This window comes from Taudactylus pleione, unplaced genomic scaffold (assembly GCF_031769625.1).
Source record: "Taudactylus pleione unplaced genomic scaffold, aTauple2 ptg000897l, whole genome shotgun sequence".
Lineage (NCBI taxonomy): Eukaryota > Metazoa > Chordata > Amphibia > Anura > Myobatrachidae > Taudactylus > Taudactylus pleione.
In genome coordinates, this window is record NW_028285298.1 from 2,727,358 (window position 1) to 2,751,732 (window position 24,375).

The following is a 24,375-nucleotide window of genomic DNA, read 5'->3' on the forward strand; positions in this document are numbered from 1 at the left end:
TGTCAGAACAAGCACCCTCCCTTCCTCCCTGGATTAAGACTTGGGAAAAGGAATGAGGCCTCTCTCTTTCCGAACAAGATTGGCTAAATATTTTCATTAAAACCCATTCTAGCTCTATTTGTGTTACTGTACGAGAAACACAATACAAGATTCTAATGATATGGTACAGACTCCCTACTCCATGCCATGTTCCCTTCCCTCCCCAACACCTGCTGGAGATGCTCCTCAGCCCTTGGTGCTTTGAAACATATCTGGTGGGATTGCTCTCGTCTATCGGTTTTCTGGTCTGAGGTGATTTCTATCTCTCAACTCATCATAGGCCACCCTGTGCTTACAGACCCTGCTTTCTGGCTATTAAATCACTCCTCTAATTCGATATTCGAATACAAAAAATCCTTACTTCGACACTTAATTAACGTGGCGCGCTCCGTCATTCCTATTTTGTGGAATTCTGACAAATCCCCTTCTCGTAAGGATTGGTTTCATACATTTTATGTCTATGTAAGACATTTTCAGCTCTGTGTCAGACAAACCCTCAGATTTTACTAATATCTGGCTACCCTGGTTAGTATATAAGTCTACTGATTTTAAGACTTATATGACATCCTCACGTCAAAATACCTAATCTACGACCTCTGGATAAGGTTTACCATTCCCATTTACTTTTGAAAGATCCCTCTTCTTTCTCTCTCCCCACCTCCCTCTCCCCTATATTTTTCATTTTTCTTCTTTATCTTTTTTTATTACTCTGTTTAGTTTGTTATATATTTATACTCCATTTGATGTGTTTATGTCGATTTATATCAACAGTCTCAATGTTATTTTGTTCCATAAGTAATGTCTGTATTTTTTTATTATGGCTAAATCTCAATAAAGACAGAATACAAAATATAAATAAATGGCACTTTAATCTGGGTTGGTCTATCAATCAGTGGTGGGGTCCAGATTTTATTATAAACCTTTGATGAGTAGTAGAAAAAGTGATAGTGGTTAGTTAAATAATGGTAATCCTGTTTGGTAGATAATTCTGTGGGTGCAGTTTCACATTTTACTCCCTGTGATTACTGCTTTTACTTCGTTTTCAAGATTTAAACCGTATGGTGCTAATGTTTTTAAATTAATCATCCATTTAAGAACCACTAGGAAACTCAAAGTGCGCATTTCAGAACACATAAGGAACATCAGAAAAGGTGTAGATACACATAATTTATCCAACCATTTCAAGCTTCATCATAATCAGGATCCAATAGGCTTAATTTTTCTGGGGATTCAATCAGTCCAAAAAAATTGGAGGGGAGGTGAATTTAGCAAAAAGATTAATAAAGAAGAGCTTAAATGGATAGCAGTATATTATGGATAGGGGTGCGGGGCAGAGCCCCGGGCTTCAGACCAAGCCTGGGGATTTGGGGGGACCCCTTCTTGGGTCCCTACCTCCCCTGAGATCCCCGGCTTGGCCTGACTGGCTTGGGCTGATAATGCTTTGGCCACGGAGCCCCGGTGAAAGGATTTCCGGCTGTGGCATTGGTCGGTCTGGATCCGGAGCTGGTTTTAAATATAGGTGGAACCCTCACATTTTTTTTCCCTCTATATTTAAAGCCAGGACTGGCCTTGCAGCCTGGTGTTGGTTCTTAAATTACGGTAGAGCCCTACTAATTTTGTTCCCCGTAATTTAAGGAACCAGGACTGGCTGGCAAGTCCTGGCTGGTTATGCTTTTGGGGGGGACCCTACATCATTGAAAAAAATAAATAACCCTAACAATACACTTTCCATTAATAAACATACACAAATCACAATGATTTGTGTATGTTTGATGGTAACTCGCAGCTCTGTAGGTAGTGCATTGGAAATTTCTATTTACTCTCCAGTTTGACAGAAAAATAGCCGAATTAAGCAAAACGAATAATGGTAAATTCCCGATTTAGGCAGAAATGAATGAAAAGTACTCCTGATTTGAGCCGATGGTGAATTCATTTCTAATGCAAAAAAAGGCCGAATTTGCAGCATTAAACCACCCGATTTCAACCCCAAAAGATGACAAATCATCCGAGTTTAATGATAGTAAATTCCCAATTTGAAAAAAGTTACTCGTATATTTTCACCCAAAAATGCAAATCGGGACCAACATGATTCTTAGTAAATTTACCCCTAAGTGTGCAATATTTAATTTGTATTTATTTAGACAAAAATGTTGGTATATACATATTACCATAAGTTTTTCTGTGTTTCCATTGGCTCTTTAGAGTGCAGACTCTTTAGTTGTAAACTGCATAACTGTATCATCACATGAATATGGTTTAGTAGTGTCGGCATTTACAGCTTAATGTACAAATGGAATTATCCTTTCTTATACTGCAGGGAGCCACCATGAATAACCTGTCATGAAAATTGTTTATGCAGAGGTCACATATTACTAATACATTGTGTTACACTTTACATGATAAGGGGCCACGAAAGTGCATAATAGACAAAGTTACATTGCTTCAGTTTTTAGAACTTTAATTAAATCACTGGTTAAATATTACAATGAGGACAAAAATATACTGACAATTAATAAGTATAAATGTATTTTAGTAATGCCAAATACAATCATAAACATTTTATACCGTGTATCATGGCGTGGGGTTCTTATATCTGAGTCACAGGACAAGTTTCACCCCTTATCTACAGTTTAGTTTTCTAAAATTTTCTCAGGATTGTGGTCGAATTTTCATTTCTGAAACTTTGTAGGAGTAATCAAGCCCTCGGCCAGAGCTCCAGGTAATTGCCTCACGATAGCTGCTGTGATTGCCCCTCAGGTAGAGGCCATTCAGGTTAGAATGATAACAGGATTTATACCACCACCCTCCTTTGTAATATTCGGCACAGCTACTTGTGGATTCATCATTGTCTCTGTCTTTGGTGGAAAATTGGGAATTTTTGTGCTGGGAAAGTGAGTCACCTGGAACAGACAGGAGACATAATGACATTCCAAATATTACTGATCAAACAGAGTACAAGTACACCCTTATCAACTGCCTGGACATCCAGATAAAGAACAATAAATAAGTTTTGTCTTGCTAATTATATATATATATATATATATATTTATATAATTTTATTTTTTGGCTGCTGCAGTCTCCAGCATACAGTAATGTTACAACTCAGTAAGGGGTCCTTTAATCTTGGCACTGGAAACCTTTGTTGAGTACGGTAGAAGTTTAAGGTACTACTAGTCCCAGGCCAGGCCATCACAGCATAAGTCTCACTGATACACAGAGATCTGCGTCTGTGTGTGCCCCTCTCATCATACAGTAGCGGCATAAATAGATGTAATTAATCAGTGTAATTTTATTTTTCATGATACATTAAAAATAATGCACAGAACCGAGTTGCACATAACTGTAAGTATAGGAACAACGACATTGTGCTTGGTCTCAGTAACATAGAAATAACAGGAGCTATGATAAGTTGATACAAGATCTTCCCTACACAATTCCCAAATATCAAATACCCAGCAGCAGTCAGGACAGAGATACATTTAGAAATGTATTAGACTCCAATGCATTAGATGTGACACGACCAGATATATTATATATACAGCCTTTTATGAGGAACAGCTGTAATGAACAATCAGTATACTGTAGTTACGTAGCAACATTTGAATAACTAAATGACTGTGACAAAAACATCTGACATCACTCTAGACAATGTAACATCCTTATTGGGTGAGCCCATTACATCATAATACCCAAGACACTTAGGACGAGATGTAATAAAGGTAGAAATGCGGCCAAAGCTACGTTGCCACATAATTCTGCGCATGAGCAGTGAGACTTCGGGATCATAAACCCAGAAGTTTCTCTATCACAAAGGATAGCTCTAATTGGGAGATCTTAATTCTAGGTACATACCAGCGCTATTAACCTCGTTATGTACCTGATGAGTGGTGGGATGTACAACATCAATGATGCCATTGATATGAAAGTAATAATAAAGATAGATTAGACTAGATTCCAAACAAATAGATATAACAGGAGCTGAAGAGAATCACCGGCATCCGGCAAAAAACAACTTACATATAAAGTTACAAATAGATGATATTTATCGAATAACAAGGAGCGCATAGAAATAATGTCATCAATTTAATAAGAATATATATCATGTATACATCAATGTTTAAAAATACTTTACAATATATAGTAGCACAAACATACAATCCAATGCAAACATAAAAAAGAACAAAGGAAAAACAATAATAAATCAGATGGGTTGGCTGGAGATCCCGGCGGTCAGAATCCCAACGCCGGCATCACGACAGGGTTAGCATGCCGACACTTGTTGGTCGTTATGCTAACACGTCCCCTCTCCCTATCCCTAACCCTTACTCTCCCTCCTTGGTGCCTAACCCCAACTTTCTCTCCCTGGCGCCTAACCCTAACCACCCCCTCCCCGCACCCTAAGCCTAACCCTCCCCCCTTAGTGCCTAACCCTAACTCTCCCCCTAGTGCCTAACCTCTAACCCTCCCCCCATCCCTGCTACTTACCTTCGGTATTCCGGCGGTCGGGATGCCGGCGCTGGGATTCTAACAGGCATCAGGATTCTGGCGCCGGGATGACGAACGTATCCTAGTCAGATATGTACTAAACATAAAAACAAACACCATCAGCAGCTCTGCCCAATGCCTACCACAAAGGCGGAATGGAGGGGTTATTTACAGAAGTTGAATTGCCCTCAAGACTTATCAACAGTCTTGAAAATACCCCTGGTATCTTTTATTGATGACTATTTGCTTTTACAATGGTAATGTGGATATTGGCCCAATATCACCATATGTCTGTCCAATACTCCTGAGGAAGTCTTCAGGAGATGAAACGTGTTGGGACACTCTCTGGGACAGTGGTGGCCAACCTGTGGCTCTTGAGCCTCATGCGGCTCTTCCGTTGTTCTGATGCGGCTCCCTAGCCGGCTCCCCTGACTGACACTGACTGCCTCCTCTGATTAGCATGCAGCTGTTCAGAGGAGGATTGTCCTTTGTTGCAGAAGTCTGCTCCACTCTGGAGGCATGTATGAGCGATGTGGTGATTTCAAACAGGAGCCGGAGCTCAACTTGTGACTGAACCTGCAGGCATGAGGAGGACGTGGTCGCAGATGCTGGAGCTTACCTACGTGACACAGACAATCCGCAACAAGGTAAGAGCTATAGGGGGGTTTACATTTGTTTTTTAATTTTATTTGTGACATGTGGCTGGACTGGAGTGGATCGGGGAGAGGGGGGTGCTGAAGTGGCAAATGAGGGGCTGCTTAAGTGACACCTGGGGGGGTTGCTGGAGAGACACATTGGGGGTTGCTGGAGTGACACATGGAGGGGCTGCTGAAGTGACACAAGAGGGGCTGATGGAGTGACAAATGGGGGCTGAAGTGACACATGAGAGGCTGCTGAAGTGATAGATGAGGGGCACTGAAGTGACACATGGAGGGCTGGAGTGACACCAGGGGGGTTGAATTGTATTATATGAATCTGTTTTTTGGGTTTTTTTCAATGTATTTTTTGTGGATGTAACTTTTTCAGTGTATTTTATGTGGATCTGGCTTGTTTTAGTGTATTTTATGTGGATCTGTTTTTTTATATTGTTCTGGCTTTTTCTTTCCCTTGAATAGTTAATTCCTCGGTGATTGTGTGCATATGCTTTTACATACTCCTACAAACAGCATTCTATGGGGCGTGGTCTAGCTGACCATGCCCCTTTTTGCATGTGCGCCTTTGGCGTGCGCATGAGCTCGGCTCTTTGACATACCTACAGCTATTTTTAGGCTCCTTGTCTCTGACTGGTTGGCCACCCCTGCTCTGGGACCTACACCCTGTTCTAACTGGAGTTTTAAGAACTGGAACTGGTTCTTCAGCTAAGCTATTTATATATGTTTTAAATATATGGACATTACCCTTCTGTTTTGTGTAAAGTATATCAGATAAAACTGTATAAACAAGTTACACTATGAAATTATTTCTCACCTTTCTATGATATACATTCTCATATTTCGAGAAAAGGAGAAAGAACCACATTCTAAGGGGTACATTTACTAATAATCGAGTTTGGGTGAGTTTGGGCGAGTTTGCAAACTCATGCGAGTTTAGCCTGTTTTTCAAATTAGCAAATTTACTAAGACCAAACAGGTGTGAGTTTGGAAGTGAGTTTTCTCTTCTCACTGTTAAAACTCACTGTTAAAACTCATGTGAGTTTGCAAACTCGACTAAACTCACCATCTGACAAACTAGGAAGTACTTTACATGAAAAAGTTGCAATTCGAAAATTTACTAAGAATCGAGTTTACAATCTGGGGTGAGTTTGTAGCAAACTCACTGATAAATTGATGTTTCAAATAGACCACACATACAAATAAGTATGTGTGAATGGGTAGGTGTATGGAATAAAGTTATACTAGGCACAGTGTGTGTGGTGTCTTTATTTAACAATTTTTAACTATTGACAGTGGGGGTACGGGTGCCGGCCACCTGCTGGCACTTGTAGTTCCACAAGTGCCAAAGGGCAGGCATGCTGGCACCTGTAGTTCCACTGTAAAATACAATAGTTTTCTTTCTATTCTTCACTTAATTACTCCCATACCCACAGCCCAGGGGTGCAGGGAAGAGCCCGGGCTCCAGACCAGGTCTAGGGTTTCAGGAGAGGGCGGACCCCTTTTTTGGGGGGGTCCCCACCTCCCCTAAGATCCCCGGCTTGGGCTGAGTGACTTGGGGTGAGAATGCTTTGATCCTGGAGACCCGGTAATAGGGTCTCCGGGCTGTGGCATTACTCCCTGGTCATTTTGGGTCCAATGCTGGTTTTAATTATAGGGGGACCCCTACGCATTTTTTCCCCCTATAATTAAAACTAGGACTGGCCCTGCAGCCTGGTGCTGGTCCCTAAATTATGGTGGAACCCTACTCGTTTTGTTCCCCGTAACTTTAGGTACCAGGACAGGCTGACAAGTCTGGGACTGGTTAGGCTTTTTGGGGGGGACCTCATATCATTTTTTTAAAAACAATTAACCCGTTTTTTACAGGTACAAAACACAAGCAGCTTACACATATCTCACTGATACAGTATGTGCAGGCTGCTTGTTTGGGTAAGTTTGCCAGAGAGAAAACATTGCAATCTCAGGTGAGTAATCTCATCTAAACTCGCGAATAGGGGGAGAAATCTCCATCTGCTTCACCATCGGAAAACTCTATTTCAGCTAAACTCACTTCTTAGTAAATTTGCGCGTTAAAGAGTAAACTCACCCGAGTTTTTATGAAGCAAAGTGAGTTTAAAAAAAAACAAAACTCGACCAAACTCGATTCGTAGTAAATTTACCCCTAAGACTTTTCAGGTGATCCATAATGACTTTGCATCTGTTTATTATCATATTGCACTAGATGGTGACATCTTCTCACCCTATGATAGATATCAGGTACTGTAGATAGATAGATAGTGTCGGTCTGGGGTATGAAGGGCCCATAGGGAGAATGCAGTGGTAGGGCACACTGAAGGGAGGCGGTGTAAAGCTGAAGGTGTGGCTAGCCAATTGAGGGGGTGTGGCAGAAAGCGATGCAATGCCAATATTATGCAGAGAGCGTCACAGTGACTACCATATAATACAGAGACAATGCAATGACCACTATATAATCCAGAGAGCAGTGACTGCCATATAATACAGGAAGCATTGCAGTGACTGCCATACAATGCAGAGACGACCCATAATATAACATAAATAATATGAATACAATCCCCACCACCACCACGCACTCACACACATACACAGCACAAAGGGGTGACTGTGTGCCTGCTGCCACCCTCAGGTCCCACTCAGACTCCCACAGCCTGGTCATTCCTGGGCAGCCATCTGTGTGTGACTGTGGAGCGCTGTGTGCCGCTGTCTGTGTATGCACATAACTCTGTGAGTTGTGATTCTTACTCCCCCAGACATCACTACTTCCGAGAACCGTAGGTGGAGGGTTTTTTGTGTAAGGGGTACTAATACTGGGGGCATTACTACTGGGGTACTACTAGTGTGGGCACTACTACTGGGGACACTACTACTGGGGGCATTACTACTGGGGGCATTACTACTAGGGGACATTACTACTGGGGGACATTACTACTGGGGACACTACTAGTGGGGGCATTACTACTGGGTACATTACTAGTGGGGGCATTACTACTGGGGACACTACTAGTGGGGACACTACTACTGGGGACACTACTACTGGGGACATTACTAGTGGGGGCATTACTACTGGGGACATTACTAGTGGGGGCATTACTACTGGGGACATTACTACTGGGGACATTACTAGTGGGGGCATTACTACTGGAGATACTACTAGTGTGGGCAATACTACTGGGGACACTACTACTAGGGACACTACTACTGGGGACACTACTACTGGGGACATTACTACTGGGGACACTACTACTGGGGACACTACTACTGGGGGCATTACTACTGGGGACACTACTAGTGAGGGCATTACTACTGGAGATACTACTAGTGGGGGCATTACTACTGGGGACACTACTACTGGAGACACTACTACTAGGGACACTACTACTGGAGACACTACTACTAGGGACACTACTACTGGGGACACTACTACTGGGGACATTACTACAGGGGACACTACTAGTGGGGGCATTACTACTGGGGGCATTACTACTGGGGACACTACTAGTGGGGACACTACTACTGGGGACATTACTACTGGGGACATTACTACTGGAGATACTACTAGTGGGGGCATTACTACTGGGGACACTACTACTGGAGACACTACTACTAGGGACACTACTACTGGGGACACTATTACTGGGGACATTACTACAGGGGACACTACTAGTGGGGGCATTACTACTGGGGGCATTACTACTGGGGACACTACTAGTGGGGACACTACTACTGGGGACATTACTACTGGGGACATTACTAGTGGGGGCATTACTAGTGGGGGCATTACTACTGGGGATACTACTAGTGGGGGCATTACTACTGCGTACACTACTACTAGGGACTCTACTACTGGGGACACTACTACTTGGGGCATTACTACTGGGGACACTACTAGTGGGGGCATTACTACTGGAGATACTACTAGTGGGGGCATTACTACTGGGGACACTACTACTGGAGACACACAGGCCCCCTCCTCTTTTAAGACGCCCCTGGATAGATAGATTGACAGATAGATAGATAGATAGATAGATAGATAGATAGATATGAGATAGATAGATACATAGGGGTCTATTTACTAAGCCTTGGATGGAGATAGAGTGGACAATCAGCTCCTAACTGTCATTTTTCAAACACAACCTGTGACAGCTAGGAGCTGATTGGCTGGTACGTTATATCCGTTCACTTTATCTCCATCCAAGGCTTAGTAAATAGACCCCATAGGTAGATATATATCAGGTAGATAGATAGACAGGCAGACAGACAGATAGATTTTGAATGCATATAAGATAGATGAATTTGGAAGTATGTGTAACTGGGATGATTTATTGTAATCCCAATATAACATTTACCATGGTATTGTAAATAATGTACTTTTAGTCAACGCACACAATGATATCACAGAGTCTGTTCCCATCTTAACACATTATTTTATTTACTCCTCTTTAGTTTCTTCAGGTTTGCAGCCCCAGCACAAAGCTTAGTACCTGTGCAACATTTCCCCTTGTACATCTGCCTTGATCTAGTCTGTCCATCCGGTGACATGTGGGCACCCTGGCTTTTTAGTAACTTACCCAGTACAATCTCCATAGCTTCCATTACTATTACTATCTTATATTTGTAAAATGCTGTTATATTATGCAGCACTGTACATTGAGGGGATGGGGACACAAACCAATTACATATAATCAGTGGCGGGCTGGGTCGGGGGGCAGGGTGCCATGTGCCCCCCGAGCCGCAGCATCATGCAGGCCGCGGGCAGTCTGTGTCACTGTGACACAGCCCGCCGGCTCCGCACAAGTGACAAACACACAGCCGCCGGCTCCACCAGCTGTGTGTTTGTTTTGACCAGCAGCCAATGAGAGTCTGTCAGACTCTCATTAGCTGCTGCTGCGCCCACTGCAGGAGCCGCTCCATCTTCCGGCTCCCGCAGTGGGCAATGGGAGAGGCGTCATGACGTCATATGACGTCTCTCCCATAATGCAGAGCGGCCCGGCCCGGGAATGACAGACGGAGGAGCGGATGGCGACCGCGGGAGCGGGGATTCAGGTGTTTTTTTTTTATTTACTACGTGTGTCTACTGGGGGGGAGGCTGGCACTACAAGGTGGGAGACCACTACTGGAGGCACCACAAGGGGGGAACCACTACTGGAGGCACTGAGAGGGGGGGACTACTACTAATGGGGGCAATACAAGGGGGGGACTACTACTACTGGGGTCACTACAAGGGGGGGGACTACTGGTGGCACTACAAAGGGGGAACCACTACTGCACTGGGGGCACTACAAGAGGGAGGGACTACTACTGGGGGCACTACAAGAGGGAGACCTCTACTGGGGGTACTACAAGGGGGGCACTGCATATGGGCACCACGATGGGGTGTTCCTAATCTTTATTTTAACTTTACATTAATCCCATATGGACCCTGGAACACTTGAGGGGGGGGGGGCGCCGTAGCATGCACGTTCTTCCGGCACCCTGGCTACACGCTACCCCTCTGCCAGGGCCGCCTGCATGCATTTGCCCCCCAGGCAAAAAGTTGACAGCCAGCCCCTGCATATAATGACATGAAACACAAGGTAAAGATGGCCTTGCTTAAATGAGCTTGCACTGTAAGAGGTATGGGGAACATATAATATCTCAGGTAGTGGGGAGAGTGTGTGCAGCTACTGAAGGCAGAAGCATCTCCAGCCCCCAATGACGATGCAGCCATTGATTCTAAAGAGGAGAGACGGCAGAAGGCTGAGACATAAAACATGAGCCATGAACCAGTGTCTGTAGTTATCTTACAACAGTCATCTGATATCCACCATAACTGTCCTTCCCAAGGTAGCCTGATGGAGCCTCCTTCCTCTGCTGAAGTCGTCCTTTAAAAGTATTTAAAAGCATTCACCACAAGCACATAGGTACAGAGGGCCTGATTCAGGATGGGTCACAATGTGCGTTCGCACGCAGCCGGCCGATGTTCTGATCTGCGCATGCATATAAGATGCAGTGCACGCGCGCAAACCAGTCACTGCGATCGGGAAGCGATCACAGCCAGTACACAGACAAGCATGAATGACAGGACGTGCCGTTTGTAGGTGGTGACAGGAGGTGGTCGGTGGTAACGGGGGTGCAGTGGGCGGAAGCAGGCATGTCTGTGCGTTTGAGCGCCAAATCAGGGTGTGCATAATTAAGACGCATACACGTCACATGGCTGAATTACACACAGCAGCACTCGGAGTGCTTGCGGTAGGGTATGGTCAACTACAAGTGCTGCGTATGGGTCCGATGTCAGACGATGTTACCGATTGTTTCATACACTTCCTGGAGATGACGTATGTTACTAAGGGAAAGTGGGCGTCTTGTGTCAGGCTGGTGGGTGCCTAATTTTATACTGTGATCGCACGGCAAAACATAGTGGGCTTGCTAATGTCTTGCTAGCGATCGTGGTATTTGCATACTTTGACTGCGGACAGCTGCGTGCTAACGCAGCAATGCGATCCAACCTGAATCAGGCCCTGTGTCACAGGGGACCACATAATCAGTGGCTTATCTATAATGGGTGCAGTGTGTGCGGGGCACACGGGCCCCCCGGGGCCAGGGGGCCCCCGCACTGCACACACTGCACCCATATTATTTTAGACTTACCTGTCTGTGGTTCTGCGTCGGGTGTCTGCGCTGCTCAGAACACTGGAAAATGGCCACCGTGGCCATTTTTCCTGTGTTCTGCGCATGCACAGTAGACTCCGGGTACTAGAGTGCGCCTGAAGTCTACTGCGCATGCACAGAACGCCAGAAAAGTGGCCGCCACGGCCATTTTCCGGCGTTCTGCGCATGCGCAGTAGACTCCGGGCACACTCTTGTGGCTCCGGTGGCTGGCCAGCCGCGTCAGTCGGATGCCAGCCACCGGGGAGAGAGGAGGGGGCCCTGTACAGGGAGTACACACGGGCCCCCTCCTCTCTTAAGACGCCCCTGCACATAATGTAAGGACCAAGGCCATACTGGTCTACATCAAACAAAAATGTTGCACTGTGGAGTGTTTACAAAGAAGATACATGTATGATGGGCATCAGTGCCCAATTTGCTTGCTAATGTGCTGGGCTTACAGGTAAAACTCATTGTTTTTGGTAAAACGGTTAGGGGGAATTTGGGTACATCAGGAATTTGCAAACTTTCCTCCATATAGTTCTTGCCTTATTGGGAGGATTGCACAGTAATACCTGCATTTCCTTTCACATAGTCGATGCCAGTCATTGTGTAGTTCTCTCTCTCCCCTGCAATGCGGAAATTGCTGTATAAGGCGTAGGTGCGGTTGCCTTCAAAATCGGTGAGATCGATGCGTAACTGGAACGTTCCTGATAATGACAACAGAGAAGATTTAGGGATCAGCAATGAGAAATGAGATCGGGAAGCAATTTATGCTAAGCCACACACATGATGACATCACGGCCAGTACCAGGGAATTGCCTGGTATCACAGCATGTATCTCCAAAGCGACAGCATTGCCCTATTTCAGAGATTCCCAAACTCCGCCAATACAGTCCAGGTTTAAAGGATATCCATGCTTCAGTTCAGATTGTTAAACCAGGTACTAATTAAGTCACCTGTGCTCAAGCACGGATACCCAGGGGTGGCTGGGATAGCCCCGGGCTACCAGCCTAGGCTAGGAGTGTCATGGAGCGGGGGACCTCTTTATTGGGGTGTCCCCAACTACCAAGGGATCCCTGGCCTGTGCTGACTAGCGTTCAGGGCTGATGCTGCAGCTGGGGGGCCCGGTGAAAGGGCTCCTCTGGCTGTGGCATCAGCCCCACACTAGAAAAGGTCAGATGCTGGTTCTGGAGATTACAGGGGGATCCTATGCATTTTTCCCCTTGTAATTCCAGAACCAGGACAGGATAAGATTCCAGTGCTGGTTGTGATGAGTACAGTGGAACCCTACGCAATTTTTTCCCTGTACACTACTTACACAACCAGGACTGGCTATGAAAAGTCCAGGGCTGGTTCTCTATTTAGGGGGGGACCTCATGTCATTTTTTTTTAACATTTACCTCTTTCCAAGCTTTTAACAGTAAGATACATGCATGCATCTCACTGATGTATGCATGTATCTGTCAGGATTCTGCCTGGGATCGGCTGTTACTTACCGCAGCGCCGGCTTCCTCTCATTAGCGAGAGCAGTGAGACGTCAGGTGCAGCGGTAGGTGACTTGCTGAGTATTCTCCCCGGGGCCCAGGTGACTGTCACGCAATCCTCAATATTGGAGTTCCTGCGGTGATGGTCATGGGCGCAGCCATCTTGGCTGAATCACCTGATAGATCCTTATCCAGTGGTAGCTGTGTCAGTTCTCAGCTGACTTGCTCAACCAATGGACAGCTACCTGGGGGTATAAACAGGACTCCAGGTGAACAGGTAATTGACTGATCAACTTTGTTATTCCCAGATGTTTGCTGTTTGCTTCGTCCAGGCTTCACATGCAATCTTCCAGAGACTCTTCCCAGTGGTATTTCCAGTGTATGCTCGGTACATCTCCTATGTACTGAGGGCCTGATTCAGAGCCGGACGCTCTGAACGAGCACTCGCTCTGAATCAGGGCGCTTTTTGTTTTTTTTGGAGCGGCCTCCTGGCCGCTCGCATAGTTGTGGGTGACCACTCACAGCTATAGCGAGCGGCCAGGTTGATGGTTTTTGATGGTCAAGACCATCGTGACCATTGGACTTGTGACAAGACCCTTGTGGTAGGGTCTCGTGGCTTCAAGCCCCAGAGAGCTTTCGGCTCTAATAGAGCCGGAAGCTCTCCCACTGACATCACTGGTGGTGTCAGTGGGGCCGCCCACAAACGGCAGGCATTCGCTTGGGAAATGCTTATCCAAACTGGCCTGCTTATCCAAACTGGTGCAATCCAGTGCTTGCTGTGCAACCCATTCCTCAGTGGATTCTCTCCCCCTGGTCTGCCACAGCACTTCTTCAGGAAACATCTCTATTGTGCTTCTCCATACTAGTGGTACAGAGATTATATTTCCAGTGGACCATAGCGGTGTGTCTTTCCCTATTCCTACTCGCATCGGATCCCTGACCTGGGGACCGCGACCTGCTTGCTGGGTGCAGCTGAAACCCCCATCCCGCATGGTGGGGTCACTGGTGAATACCTCCCAGCAGGTTAGACTCCGCACCCTAGGTCAGGTCTCGCCAACATCCGATGCTTGTGGACGAGGAGACTGAACATCCAGGCCCCTCGCTCCTGACTCCTTCATTGACCCGGGACCACAACTTCCAGCCCCTCAGTAGGGGACTCCAGGACGCTAAACGTAACAATATCTGTGTCGAATCAAACTGCTCATGATGAAAACGAATGCATGAAGTTCTTCAATTCATTTGGGGATTTGCTGTTCGAGTTTGAGTTAGTTTTTCATTCGATTTAAAAATCAAATGTTGGTAAATGAAGGGATCCAATTTTTCTCTATGTGAAAACATCAATGTTTTTCAGAAATTCGATTTAATTTGAAATTCATTTTTCTGTTCGATTTGACATTCGATTTGGGCTTTAGTAAATCCTTTCATAAAAAATCGAACCGAAATCGAATGCAAAATCGAACAGAAAATAAAATCGAACTTTAGTAAATTTACCCCCAGGTAAGAGCGGAGATAGGAGCAATGAGTGTAAAAAATCTTCAAATAAATCTGCGGTAGTAATTTGTGAAACCAATGAATCATTGCACTGCTTTCAATGTCATGTGAGAGACCAACCAGTAATTGCTTCAAGTTTCTCAGTATCCATGCGTAGTTCTTTGCCAGAAATAATATACCCCAGGAAAGGTGTAGAAGGAGCCTAAAAGGTGCATTTGACAATTTACCATAGAGATGGTTTTGCCAAAAATTGGTTAGTACCTCACGCACATGCTGCCGATGGGTAACAAGGTCTTGAGAGAAGAGCAGGATATCGTCCAAGTAGATGAATACAAACTTTTAGAATACATCTTTGCATAGACCAAAGGGCATGACCAGATACTCATAGTGCCCATCTCTGGTATTAAAGGCTGTCTTCCACTCATCCCCCTTACGAATCCTGATCAGATTATATGCACCCCAAAGATCCAGTTTCGTGAAAAGGAGGCACTCTTGATTCGGACGAACAGTTCATCGATTAGAGGAAGTGGATAACTGTTCTTGATGGTAATTTCATGTAAACCACGATAATCTATACAGAGTCTTAAATCACTATCTTTATTCTTCATGAAGAAAAAATGGTGCCAGCGAGAGGAGGGATGAATGAAGCATTTTTGTTAATTTTCTTTGATGTACTCGTCATAGCTTGAGTTTCAGGTATTGATAGAGGATAAGTACACCCTCTAGGCAGAGTCTTACCAGGTACAAGGTCGATTGGACAGTCCCAGTTCCGGTGTGGTGGCAACTGGTCTGCAGCTTTTTCACTAAAGACATCCAAGAAGTCTCAATACACCACTTGAAGCTCTGGTGGAAATTCTACATTGGAATGACGGAGCAGTGATACTTGAGGTAGACAATGCTGCTGACAATGAGAACTCCATACTGTCACCTATAACCTAGACCAATCGATTCTTGGAGCCTGGCATACATAAGACAACTTTATGGGTTAAACTTGGCATTTCCCGGCCGAATCGAGCAAGATGGCTAGTAGCAGCACAGTACAAACATACATTTTTTTTATCGGCAGGATCATTCTTCCGGCGACAGGCGAGATCTACTAATCTGCATAGGCTCATCCACTGCAGGTGAAGGTGGGTGAGTTTGACTCAAGGGACGATGAGCAGAGTCTTTTCACAAGACCTTTCCCGCAGACTTAAGTCTAGTTTTACACAAATAGAGATTAACTCATCAAGACATTCAAGTAAGTGACTTTTAGCCAGTTCATCCTTGATAAGGTCCGAAACTCCTGCTCATAAGGCAGCCTTGAGAACTTAACTCTAAAGCTAGGGTTTGAAACTAGATCACAAACTGTCCTATAGGAAGAGAGCCCTGACGGATGCGTGAGTTCTCAAAGGACGCTGAGGATGATCTTCCTGGCTCATAAAAAATCTGGCGGAACATGTCCAACTATAAAGATTTTGTGGCTAACAATGGGTGAGCTTTCGCCCAGAGTGAGGAGACCCAATTCAGAGCAGGGCCCATTAGCAGATATATGATGTAAGCTATATTTATCCTATCTGTAGGGAAATTATGAGGCAAAAGTTCGAATTGTATTTCACACTGGTTTAAAAACCCATGGCATGATTTAGGATTTCCATCAAATTTATTTGGTATGGACAGCTGGAGGCGGGAGACAGAGGACGTATGAACTGGATTCATCTTTGTACCTGTAGTAGCTGGCGGCTGACCAGACAGTGATTGCTGTAAGCTGTCAAGACGAGTGGACACATCTTGGAGGAAGTGTACTACTTGTTGCTGAGCAGCCTTTTGACTCTCCATTTGGGTAACAAATCTTTGGAGTGCCACTGACCCCACACCTTGATCAATAGTCAAGTCCATCGACCTTGATCAAACTGTCAGAACTGTGGTATCTTGTGTTCCAGACTGTGATACTGGTTGCTCAGTGGTGGAATAAGAGATCAGAAGTCTAGTGGGTCTGATATAGTTTCTGCGCATGTGCAGTTACATGAACTGAGGCAGGAAGGTCACAGGAGATAAGCTCAGAACGAGACTGGGCTCAGGAGGTAATCCAGGAAGACTGGACTCAGGAAGTAACTTCAGAAGACTGGACTCAGAAGGCAAGCTCAGGTAGACTGGACTCAGAAGGCAAGCTCAGGTAGACTGGACTCAGGTGTTAAGCTCAGGTAGACTGGACTCAGGAGGTAAGCTCAGGTAGACTGGACTCAGGTGTTAAGCTCAGGTAGACTGGACTCAGAAGGCAAGCTCAGGTAGACTGGACTCAGAAGGCAAGCTCAGGTAGACTGGACTCAGGTGTTAAGCTCAGGTAGACTGGACTCAGGAGGCAAGCTCAGGTAGACTGGACTCAGGTGTTAAGCTCAGGTAGACTGGACTCAGGAGGTAAGCTCAGGTAGACTGGACTCAGGAGGTAAGCTCAGGTAGACTGGACTCAGGAGGTAAGCTCAGGTAGACATGCACAGTAAGTTAATATTGAAAGAAAAAAGAAGACTCGTTGTTGGGGGCACTCTTATAAAGCGGTACAGGATTCTGAGTACTGTTAAAATATAACCTTTATTCTAAAGCCTTTAAAATATGTAGGATTTAAGAAAATCCAAGGAGTAATGTGTATAAGAATAGTACAAATGTTACACAAACAAAAAACATATGACACATTGCATAAGTGAGTATGCAGACTCCTATATAAATTCAATTTTAAGAGAAAAAGAAAAGATGTGAAAAATGCTTGTTATGTATCAATACACAATTCACTATTACAAATGAATCATATCAAAGAAAGAATTTTTATCTCAGTGAAAGTGAGTGACAATCGGCAAATTTTTAGAAAAGAGAATTATTTTACATATCCCGTAATTGATATATGATCAATGAAATATGTGAAAACCAAGTTGGTTTTGATCATATGATCAGCAACAATGTTGCCGTTTAGTCCCCACCTTTATATTTCTCGCGTATAGTGTTTAGACAATAATGAAGTATCTTAGCACAATAATAATACAGTCATAATAAAAAGTCAGCTTTTGCCGAACACTGGAGTGGAAACATTTGCATATATCCAAAAAATGGAGAGAATATAATAGTAATAAAGGTGCCCAGATAGGGTCCTCGCTGCCTCTACTGTCTCTTTGTCATATGAAAAATAGAGGACAAAGGATGAGAGGACAGAGAGAGCCACTGGTAGGAAGAAAGTAAATGCCCTTCTACTTTCTTACTGCACAGAGTGTGTTCTATTCTGATGTTAGGATTAACATTGCAGAAAAGAATCACAAACGGTAGGCCAATGAGAGAGTGCTAGAGGTTATATAGGGTAAGATAGTAGAGAATGCGGTCACATAGTAATAATATACAACTGTAATATTGCGCATACACAGGTTATCCTGATGGTAAATAGTAAAGATTGAATTTATATAGGAGTCTGCTTGTTTGTGTAATATTTGTACTATTCTTATATACATTACTCCTTGGATTTTCTTAAATCCTACATATTTTATAGGCTTTAGAATAAAGGTTATATTTTAACATATTTTAACATTAGATTACAATGAGTCTTCTTTTGTCTTTCAATATTTACTTGACTATCTGACTTGGGGGAGAACCACCAACCCACTATTTATACACAACTATTGGTGTTTAATACTACCTCAAGTTGGTTTTGACTATGCAAACATCCCTACTGTAGTTAGCGTTAATAACTTAGGGGTACAGGTCGCGGCCCTCTGGCTGGGTTTCCCAGTGTTACTATCTGACCTCTCAGAGAATGCTGAGGCCTAAGCCCCAGATCCATGAACAAGAAAAACTGGAGTAGTTATAATACGAGCCAATGGAAATGGATCTGATGATATGATTGAAATCAACTTTGCTGGTTAACGGATAGGAACTGATTGTGCTGGTTATCGGATAGGAACCAATTGTGCTGGTTATCGGATAGGAACCGATTGGGCTGGTTATCGGATAGGAACCGATTGGGCTGGTTATCGACTAGGAACCAATTGTGCTGGTTATCGGATAGGAACCGATTGCAGACTAGGACTTCATGGAGGCGCCCAGGTCTGGAGATGGTGGGAACATTGCAGAGGGACCGCAGCCTGGACAACATGGGGTACACAGGAAGTGGCAGCACCGGCCAAGAAGCGGATAGCCAGCCGGGTAGCTGAGCTGCACATGCCCACACTCCAGCATGCAGGTAAGATCTGCAGCGGAGTACACTACACTGATTCCTGATATAAATTATCTTTCATCTGGGCTAGAATCCCTACAGTGCCATCAAAGGAGTGCCAAACTTCCAAGTCTGCCATGGAGCAGCTTTGAAATAATGAATTTAAAAGACATTGCTAAAATTACCCAAATGTTCCATCTCACAACCTGTGATCTGGACCCTACCTCAACCAAGCTTTTAATAGGGTGCATGGACATGATTGGCTCTGTATTTTCAAAAATAGTTCAATGCTCTTTGCAGGCAGGCACCTTTCCTGAACCACTAAAAGAAGTAATTGTTAGACCACTTCTTAAAAATTTATTTAGAGCCCGACTGCATGTCCAAGTACAGACCAGTATCAAACCTTCCTTTTCTAGGAAAGGTTATTGAGAAAGTGGTGGCACCTCAACTAGAATCCCACCTGTCTACCCATGATATTTATGATCCATTCCAGTTGAAACATAGCATTGAAACAGCCCTGGTATGTGTGCTTAATGATCTTCTGATTGCAAGAGACAGAGGTGATTGTTCAATCTTAATCCTTCTGGATCTCTCTGCAACATTTGATACCATGGACCATAGGATTCTACTTGAGCGCCTGAAAAACTTCTGTGGAGTGGATGGCACAGTGCTTATCAGGTTCAAATCATTTCTCAACAGCAGGTCACAGAGAGTTTCTTCTGGAGTAAACGCTTCATCACCAGTGCCACTGCCATGTGGTGTCCCACAGGGCAATATACTATCTCCCATGCTTTTTGCAGTATACATGCTACCACTGGGTAAAATAATCAGAAGTCATGGCCTGGGCTACCACTGCTATGCAGATGATACACAGCTGTACCTGTCCTTTGCTCCAGGTACTAAGAACCCAATACCAACCCTAAATGGCTCTCTAGCTGAGCCCCATAGCAAGTGCACCCCCTGCACCCTCTATAGTTACACCACTGTCCTTTGCTCCAGGTACTAAGAGCCCAATACCAACCCTAAATGGCTTTCTAGCTGAGCTCCAGGAGTGGATAAGTGCCAGTTGGTTGTGACTGAACCCTGATAAAACAGAGGTCCGAATGATGGATCATAAGACAAGGCTGCAGCATAGACAAGCAACAGGTCTTAAGCTTGGGGGTTCAGAACTACAAAACACTGAACATGTCTGGAATCTTGGTGTTGTCCTGGATAGTGGCGTCTGACACTTAAACATCAGGTATCAGCCACAATCAAATCCTCATTCTTTCATCAGCGGAACATAACCAGAAGCAAACACTTGATTCCCTCAGAAGATCTGCCTACAGTAATACATGCATTTATATCATCACGCCTAGACTACTTGGTCTCCCAGCAAAAGAATTGCACCACTTGCAGATGGTACAAAATGCAGTTGCCAGGCTATTAACCAACCAGCCCCGGTCCAAACACATAACATCCATTCTCTACTGGCTGCCTGTCAGATGGCAAATTGTTTTCAAGATCGGCTTACTGACTTATAAAGCCCTACATGACCGGGGCCCAAGGTACTGTCCCACTTGATTACTGCGATCAGTTGACGAAGGACCTAGAATTCATCTGGGGGTCGAGTCTTTAGCTTTGTGTCTCTGACTCTTTGGAACTCACTTCCCCACACAGTTCATGAAGCCTCCACTCTAGAGTCTTTCAAAAATAGACTCACTCAAGACTTACCTGTTCACCCAGCATTTCACTAATGTCCCTTGTTAAGTTGGTTTTGTATTTTGTGGTGTAAAGGCAAATGTAAAGCACTTTGAGTCCTATCAGGAGAAAAGTGCTATATAAATAAAATCATTGTATTATTATTAATATTATTATTATTATACATATAGAAGTGTAATGGAGGCAGATTTGCACACAGCTCTATGCATTGAACTATAATCAAATTTTTGCGAAGTGCAACCAAACCTGAAGACGTGAGACGGTGAATGTTATCGTTCCCCAGCCAGAAATCGCCGCCTTGATGCCCAAATCCCTTCTTGTAGTTATTCCAGTCTCTATAGAAATTCACAGAACCATCCACCCGCCTCTGGAACACCTGGGAAAGGAGGAATGATGTCCATATATCATATAGTTGCAATATTGTGCTCACTGAAATGCTAGCTGCTGGACGAACCTAAAATACTCACAGGGGAGATTCCATATTGTGTAATTGTGCATAACTACAGTCTCCAGCAAACACTATGATTCCGAATTAGGAGCAACATTTAAAAAAACAAGCAATTTGCTCCCGGAACAAGTCAAGTTTCCATGCAGGAATGCGAATGCTTTTATGTTTTGACATGCAGGGAAAATACCGGCTGCTTTTGCATGTAGAGAACAAATACTGGGCAGCTTTGTTTTCACTCTGAAATATTGACTTAAGATAGAACACACCCTTTCAGTGTCGGACTGGGACATGAAGGGCCCACCGGGGGAATGCAGTGGTAGAGGCCCATGCTTAAGGGGAGTGGTCTTCCATTAGGGTGGGTGTGGTCAGACACCACACATTAAAAGGTTAGAGAGCGCTAACACAAAATTAAAATTAAAAAGTTAGATTTATTAATATCTTTCTTATATATAAGTTATCAATTCTTTAACACAGATGTATAACAATATTCTTAGACCATATTATATCAATATTACAATTAAAAAATTATGACAATCAAGAATTTTTACAGCCACATTAGACTCTATTAGGAAGTAAAAACACCCCTATATATAGGACTATTAGATCCAAATATTAGGCATTGCTGTATTGTAAAACACAGAATAATACCACACTTTAGTTGGATTGAGACTCTGTTTCACAGTATTTTGTCACATTTAATTTCCTGGTAACACTTTAGAGAGAAACAGATATTAAGGCCCTCAGTCAGAGGCAGTCAGAGGATGCAAGCGGTCGCTCAGAAACTGGGCGGCCGCTTGCATCCTGACCGCCAGCCTCTGTTTCGGTCGTTAGGCTGTGGGTTTACACCCACAGCTCTAACGACTGCTAGGGTGATGGTCGCGATGGTCATAGACCATCGCGACCATCGGGGCTTACGACGAGACCCTAGGGTAGGGTCTCACTTGTCGTAGGCCCCGGAGAGCTTCTGGCTCTGTCAGAGCCGGAAGCTCTCCACTGACATCACTAGTGATATCAGTGGGGCCTCCCCCAAACAGCAGGCGTTCCCATGGGAACGACTCCATTTGGGCTGCCACCCCCCCCGGCCCGCCTTCCAAATGGGGCGAGCTGTCAATCAACATCGACAGCTCGCCCCCTTTGGAAAGAGACGCTATTTAACCAGCAGCTGCCTCTTGGGTCTGTAAAAGCCCGATGCCGGAGTGCGGGAGGGGAAGAGTGGGCTCTTGGAGGATGTGAATGGAACAAACAGGTCTCAAAATTGTATTAAAAAATAAAATAAAAACGCGTTTCTCCGCCTTCATGAGATGTCAGCGGCTTCCTCAGTGCTGACTTTTAATACAATTTTGAGACCTGTTTGTTCCATTCACGTCCTCCAAGAGCCCACTCTTCCCCTCCCACACTCCGGCATCAGGCTTTTACAGACCCAAGAGGCAGCTGCTGGTTAAAGAGCGTTGAGGAGCTGACGGCAAAGAGAAAGAGGATAAAATTGAGGGACACGCTGATTTCCTGTACTCCCCCCGTGCTCCAGCCCTGGTAGTCCAGACGAGAGCTAGATGCTGACACAGAGCGCTACGGAGCTGATGGCAGGGAGAAGGAGGTGAGAACAGAGTGACATGCTGTTTCCTATACTCCTCCCGTGCTTCAGCTTTGGCCGTATACACAGGAGTTAGCTGCTGGTCACAGAGCACTACGGAGCTGATGGCAGGGAGAAGGAGATATATACCTATTGACAGCGTGCAATGCTCTTCCCCCATATCCAACACAGGGATACATATTGGTTGTCTCCCCGCTTCTCAGAACTTCTACCCCCTGACATTTCGGCTGCTGAATTTTAGATACAGCCGTAGATTCAAGTCACTAAGCGGTGGACAAATCCAAAAAGGAAGAAAGAGCTGGAGAACAGTATAACCAATTAACCCTGTTAGATCAGGAGGACGTGGTAAATATTTACTTTTATACATATTTTTCATGGCCATGATTTTTTAAAATATGTATGTAAGTATCTAAATGTGAACAGTTGAATGCTAAGAACTTAATTGTTTTTCACGGATAAATATATTTTCCTGGAGGAACTATTAAAAAAGTTAAAAGAAATCACTATACTGTGGAAAGTTGTGCTGTTTAAACCACAGCAAGAAAAACCTTGGAGTGTCTAAACAAACTGACACTTAATATCTGTTTCTCTCTAAAGTGTTACCAGGAAATTAAATGTGACAAAATACTGTGAAACAGAGTCTCAATCTAACTAAAGTGTTGAATTATCCTGTGTTTTACAATACAGCAATGCCTAATATTTGGATCTAATAGTCCTATATATAGGGGTGTTTTTATTTCCTAATAGAGTCTAATGTGGCTGTAAAAATTCTTGATTGTCATCATTTTTTAATTGTAATATTGATATAATATGGTCTAAGAATATTGTTATACATCTGTGTTAAAGAATTGATAACTTATATATAAGAAAGATATTAATAAATCTTACTTCTTAATTTTGTGTTAGCGCTCTCTAACCTTTTATTGTTTTTTAGCCTTTATACTTACAGGGACTGAGTAATCCCGTTATAGAGAGCAGCAGACACTCTATTTATATATACTATACTATTGGCGCCATATCGGATTTTCTTTTTCTTAGACACCACACATGCTTGGCTTACCATTAGGTAAATCTTGGGTGTAGTTTCTATAGAAGGGAACCAAGCCCCCATGCTGATCACTGGTCCTGCTCCACCAGGTAACTGACTGTCTAATAGAGTAACAATCTATAATTTGAGGTCTGGAACCTGACACCCAGAGGCAGTGGGGCCCACCGGGGATTTCCCTGTACCCCTGTGGGTCAGTCCAACCCTGCACCCTTTCCCAACTATACACCTTCTCTGCTCATTTGAAATCTGCTCCACCTGCAGTGCAACGTGGTTTTACCAAGGTATATATTGCTATTTTATTCTTATTTGCTCCCAGCTCTGAATCAGACCCTGTATATACTGTGTGTTCTGCCAGATGGCTGTGCATGCTGGGGACGGGATGTAGTCAGTATCCTGGTGTGCAGGATGCTGACAGTCTGTATATCGGCGCCGAAATCCGGACAGGTCAGGATCCCGGCACCAGTATCTCAAGTACCGGTATCCCAAAGGTAAGTATCGGGGTGTTAGGGGGAGGTTAGGGAGCTGGGTTAGGGTGAGGCATTAGGGGAAGGGTTAGGGTTAGGCACCGGGGAGGGAGGGTTAGGATTAGGGTGCAGGGAGGGGGAGGTTAGGTTTAGGCACT

At 44.3% G+C, this 24,375-nt stretch overlaps 1 protein-coding gene across 1 annotated transcript in view; it reads right to left on the reverse strand.

Annotated features, from left to right (window-relative positions):
- Window positions 1–2,514: 2,514 nt before the first annotated feature.
- Window positions 2,515–24,375, reverse strand: part of LOC148474080 (ficolin-1-B-like) — a 29,370-nt gene continuing 7,509 nt past the window's right edge. The window contains exons 5-7 of the mRNA XM_088459177.1: window positions 20,913–21,042; window positions 12,392–12,526; window positions 2,515–2,939 (exon numbers count right to left, since the gene is read on the reverse strand). Of these exons, the coding sequence (XP_088315303.1) occupies window positions 2,689–2,939; window positions 12,392–12,526; window positions 20,913–21,042 (516 nt within the window). The 3' untranslated portion in view covers window positions 2,515–2,688. The remainder of the gene's footprint in view (window positions 2,940–12,391; window positions 12,527–20,912; window positions 21,043–24,375) is intronic.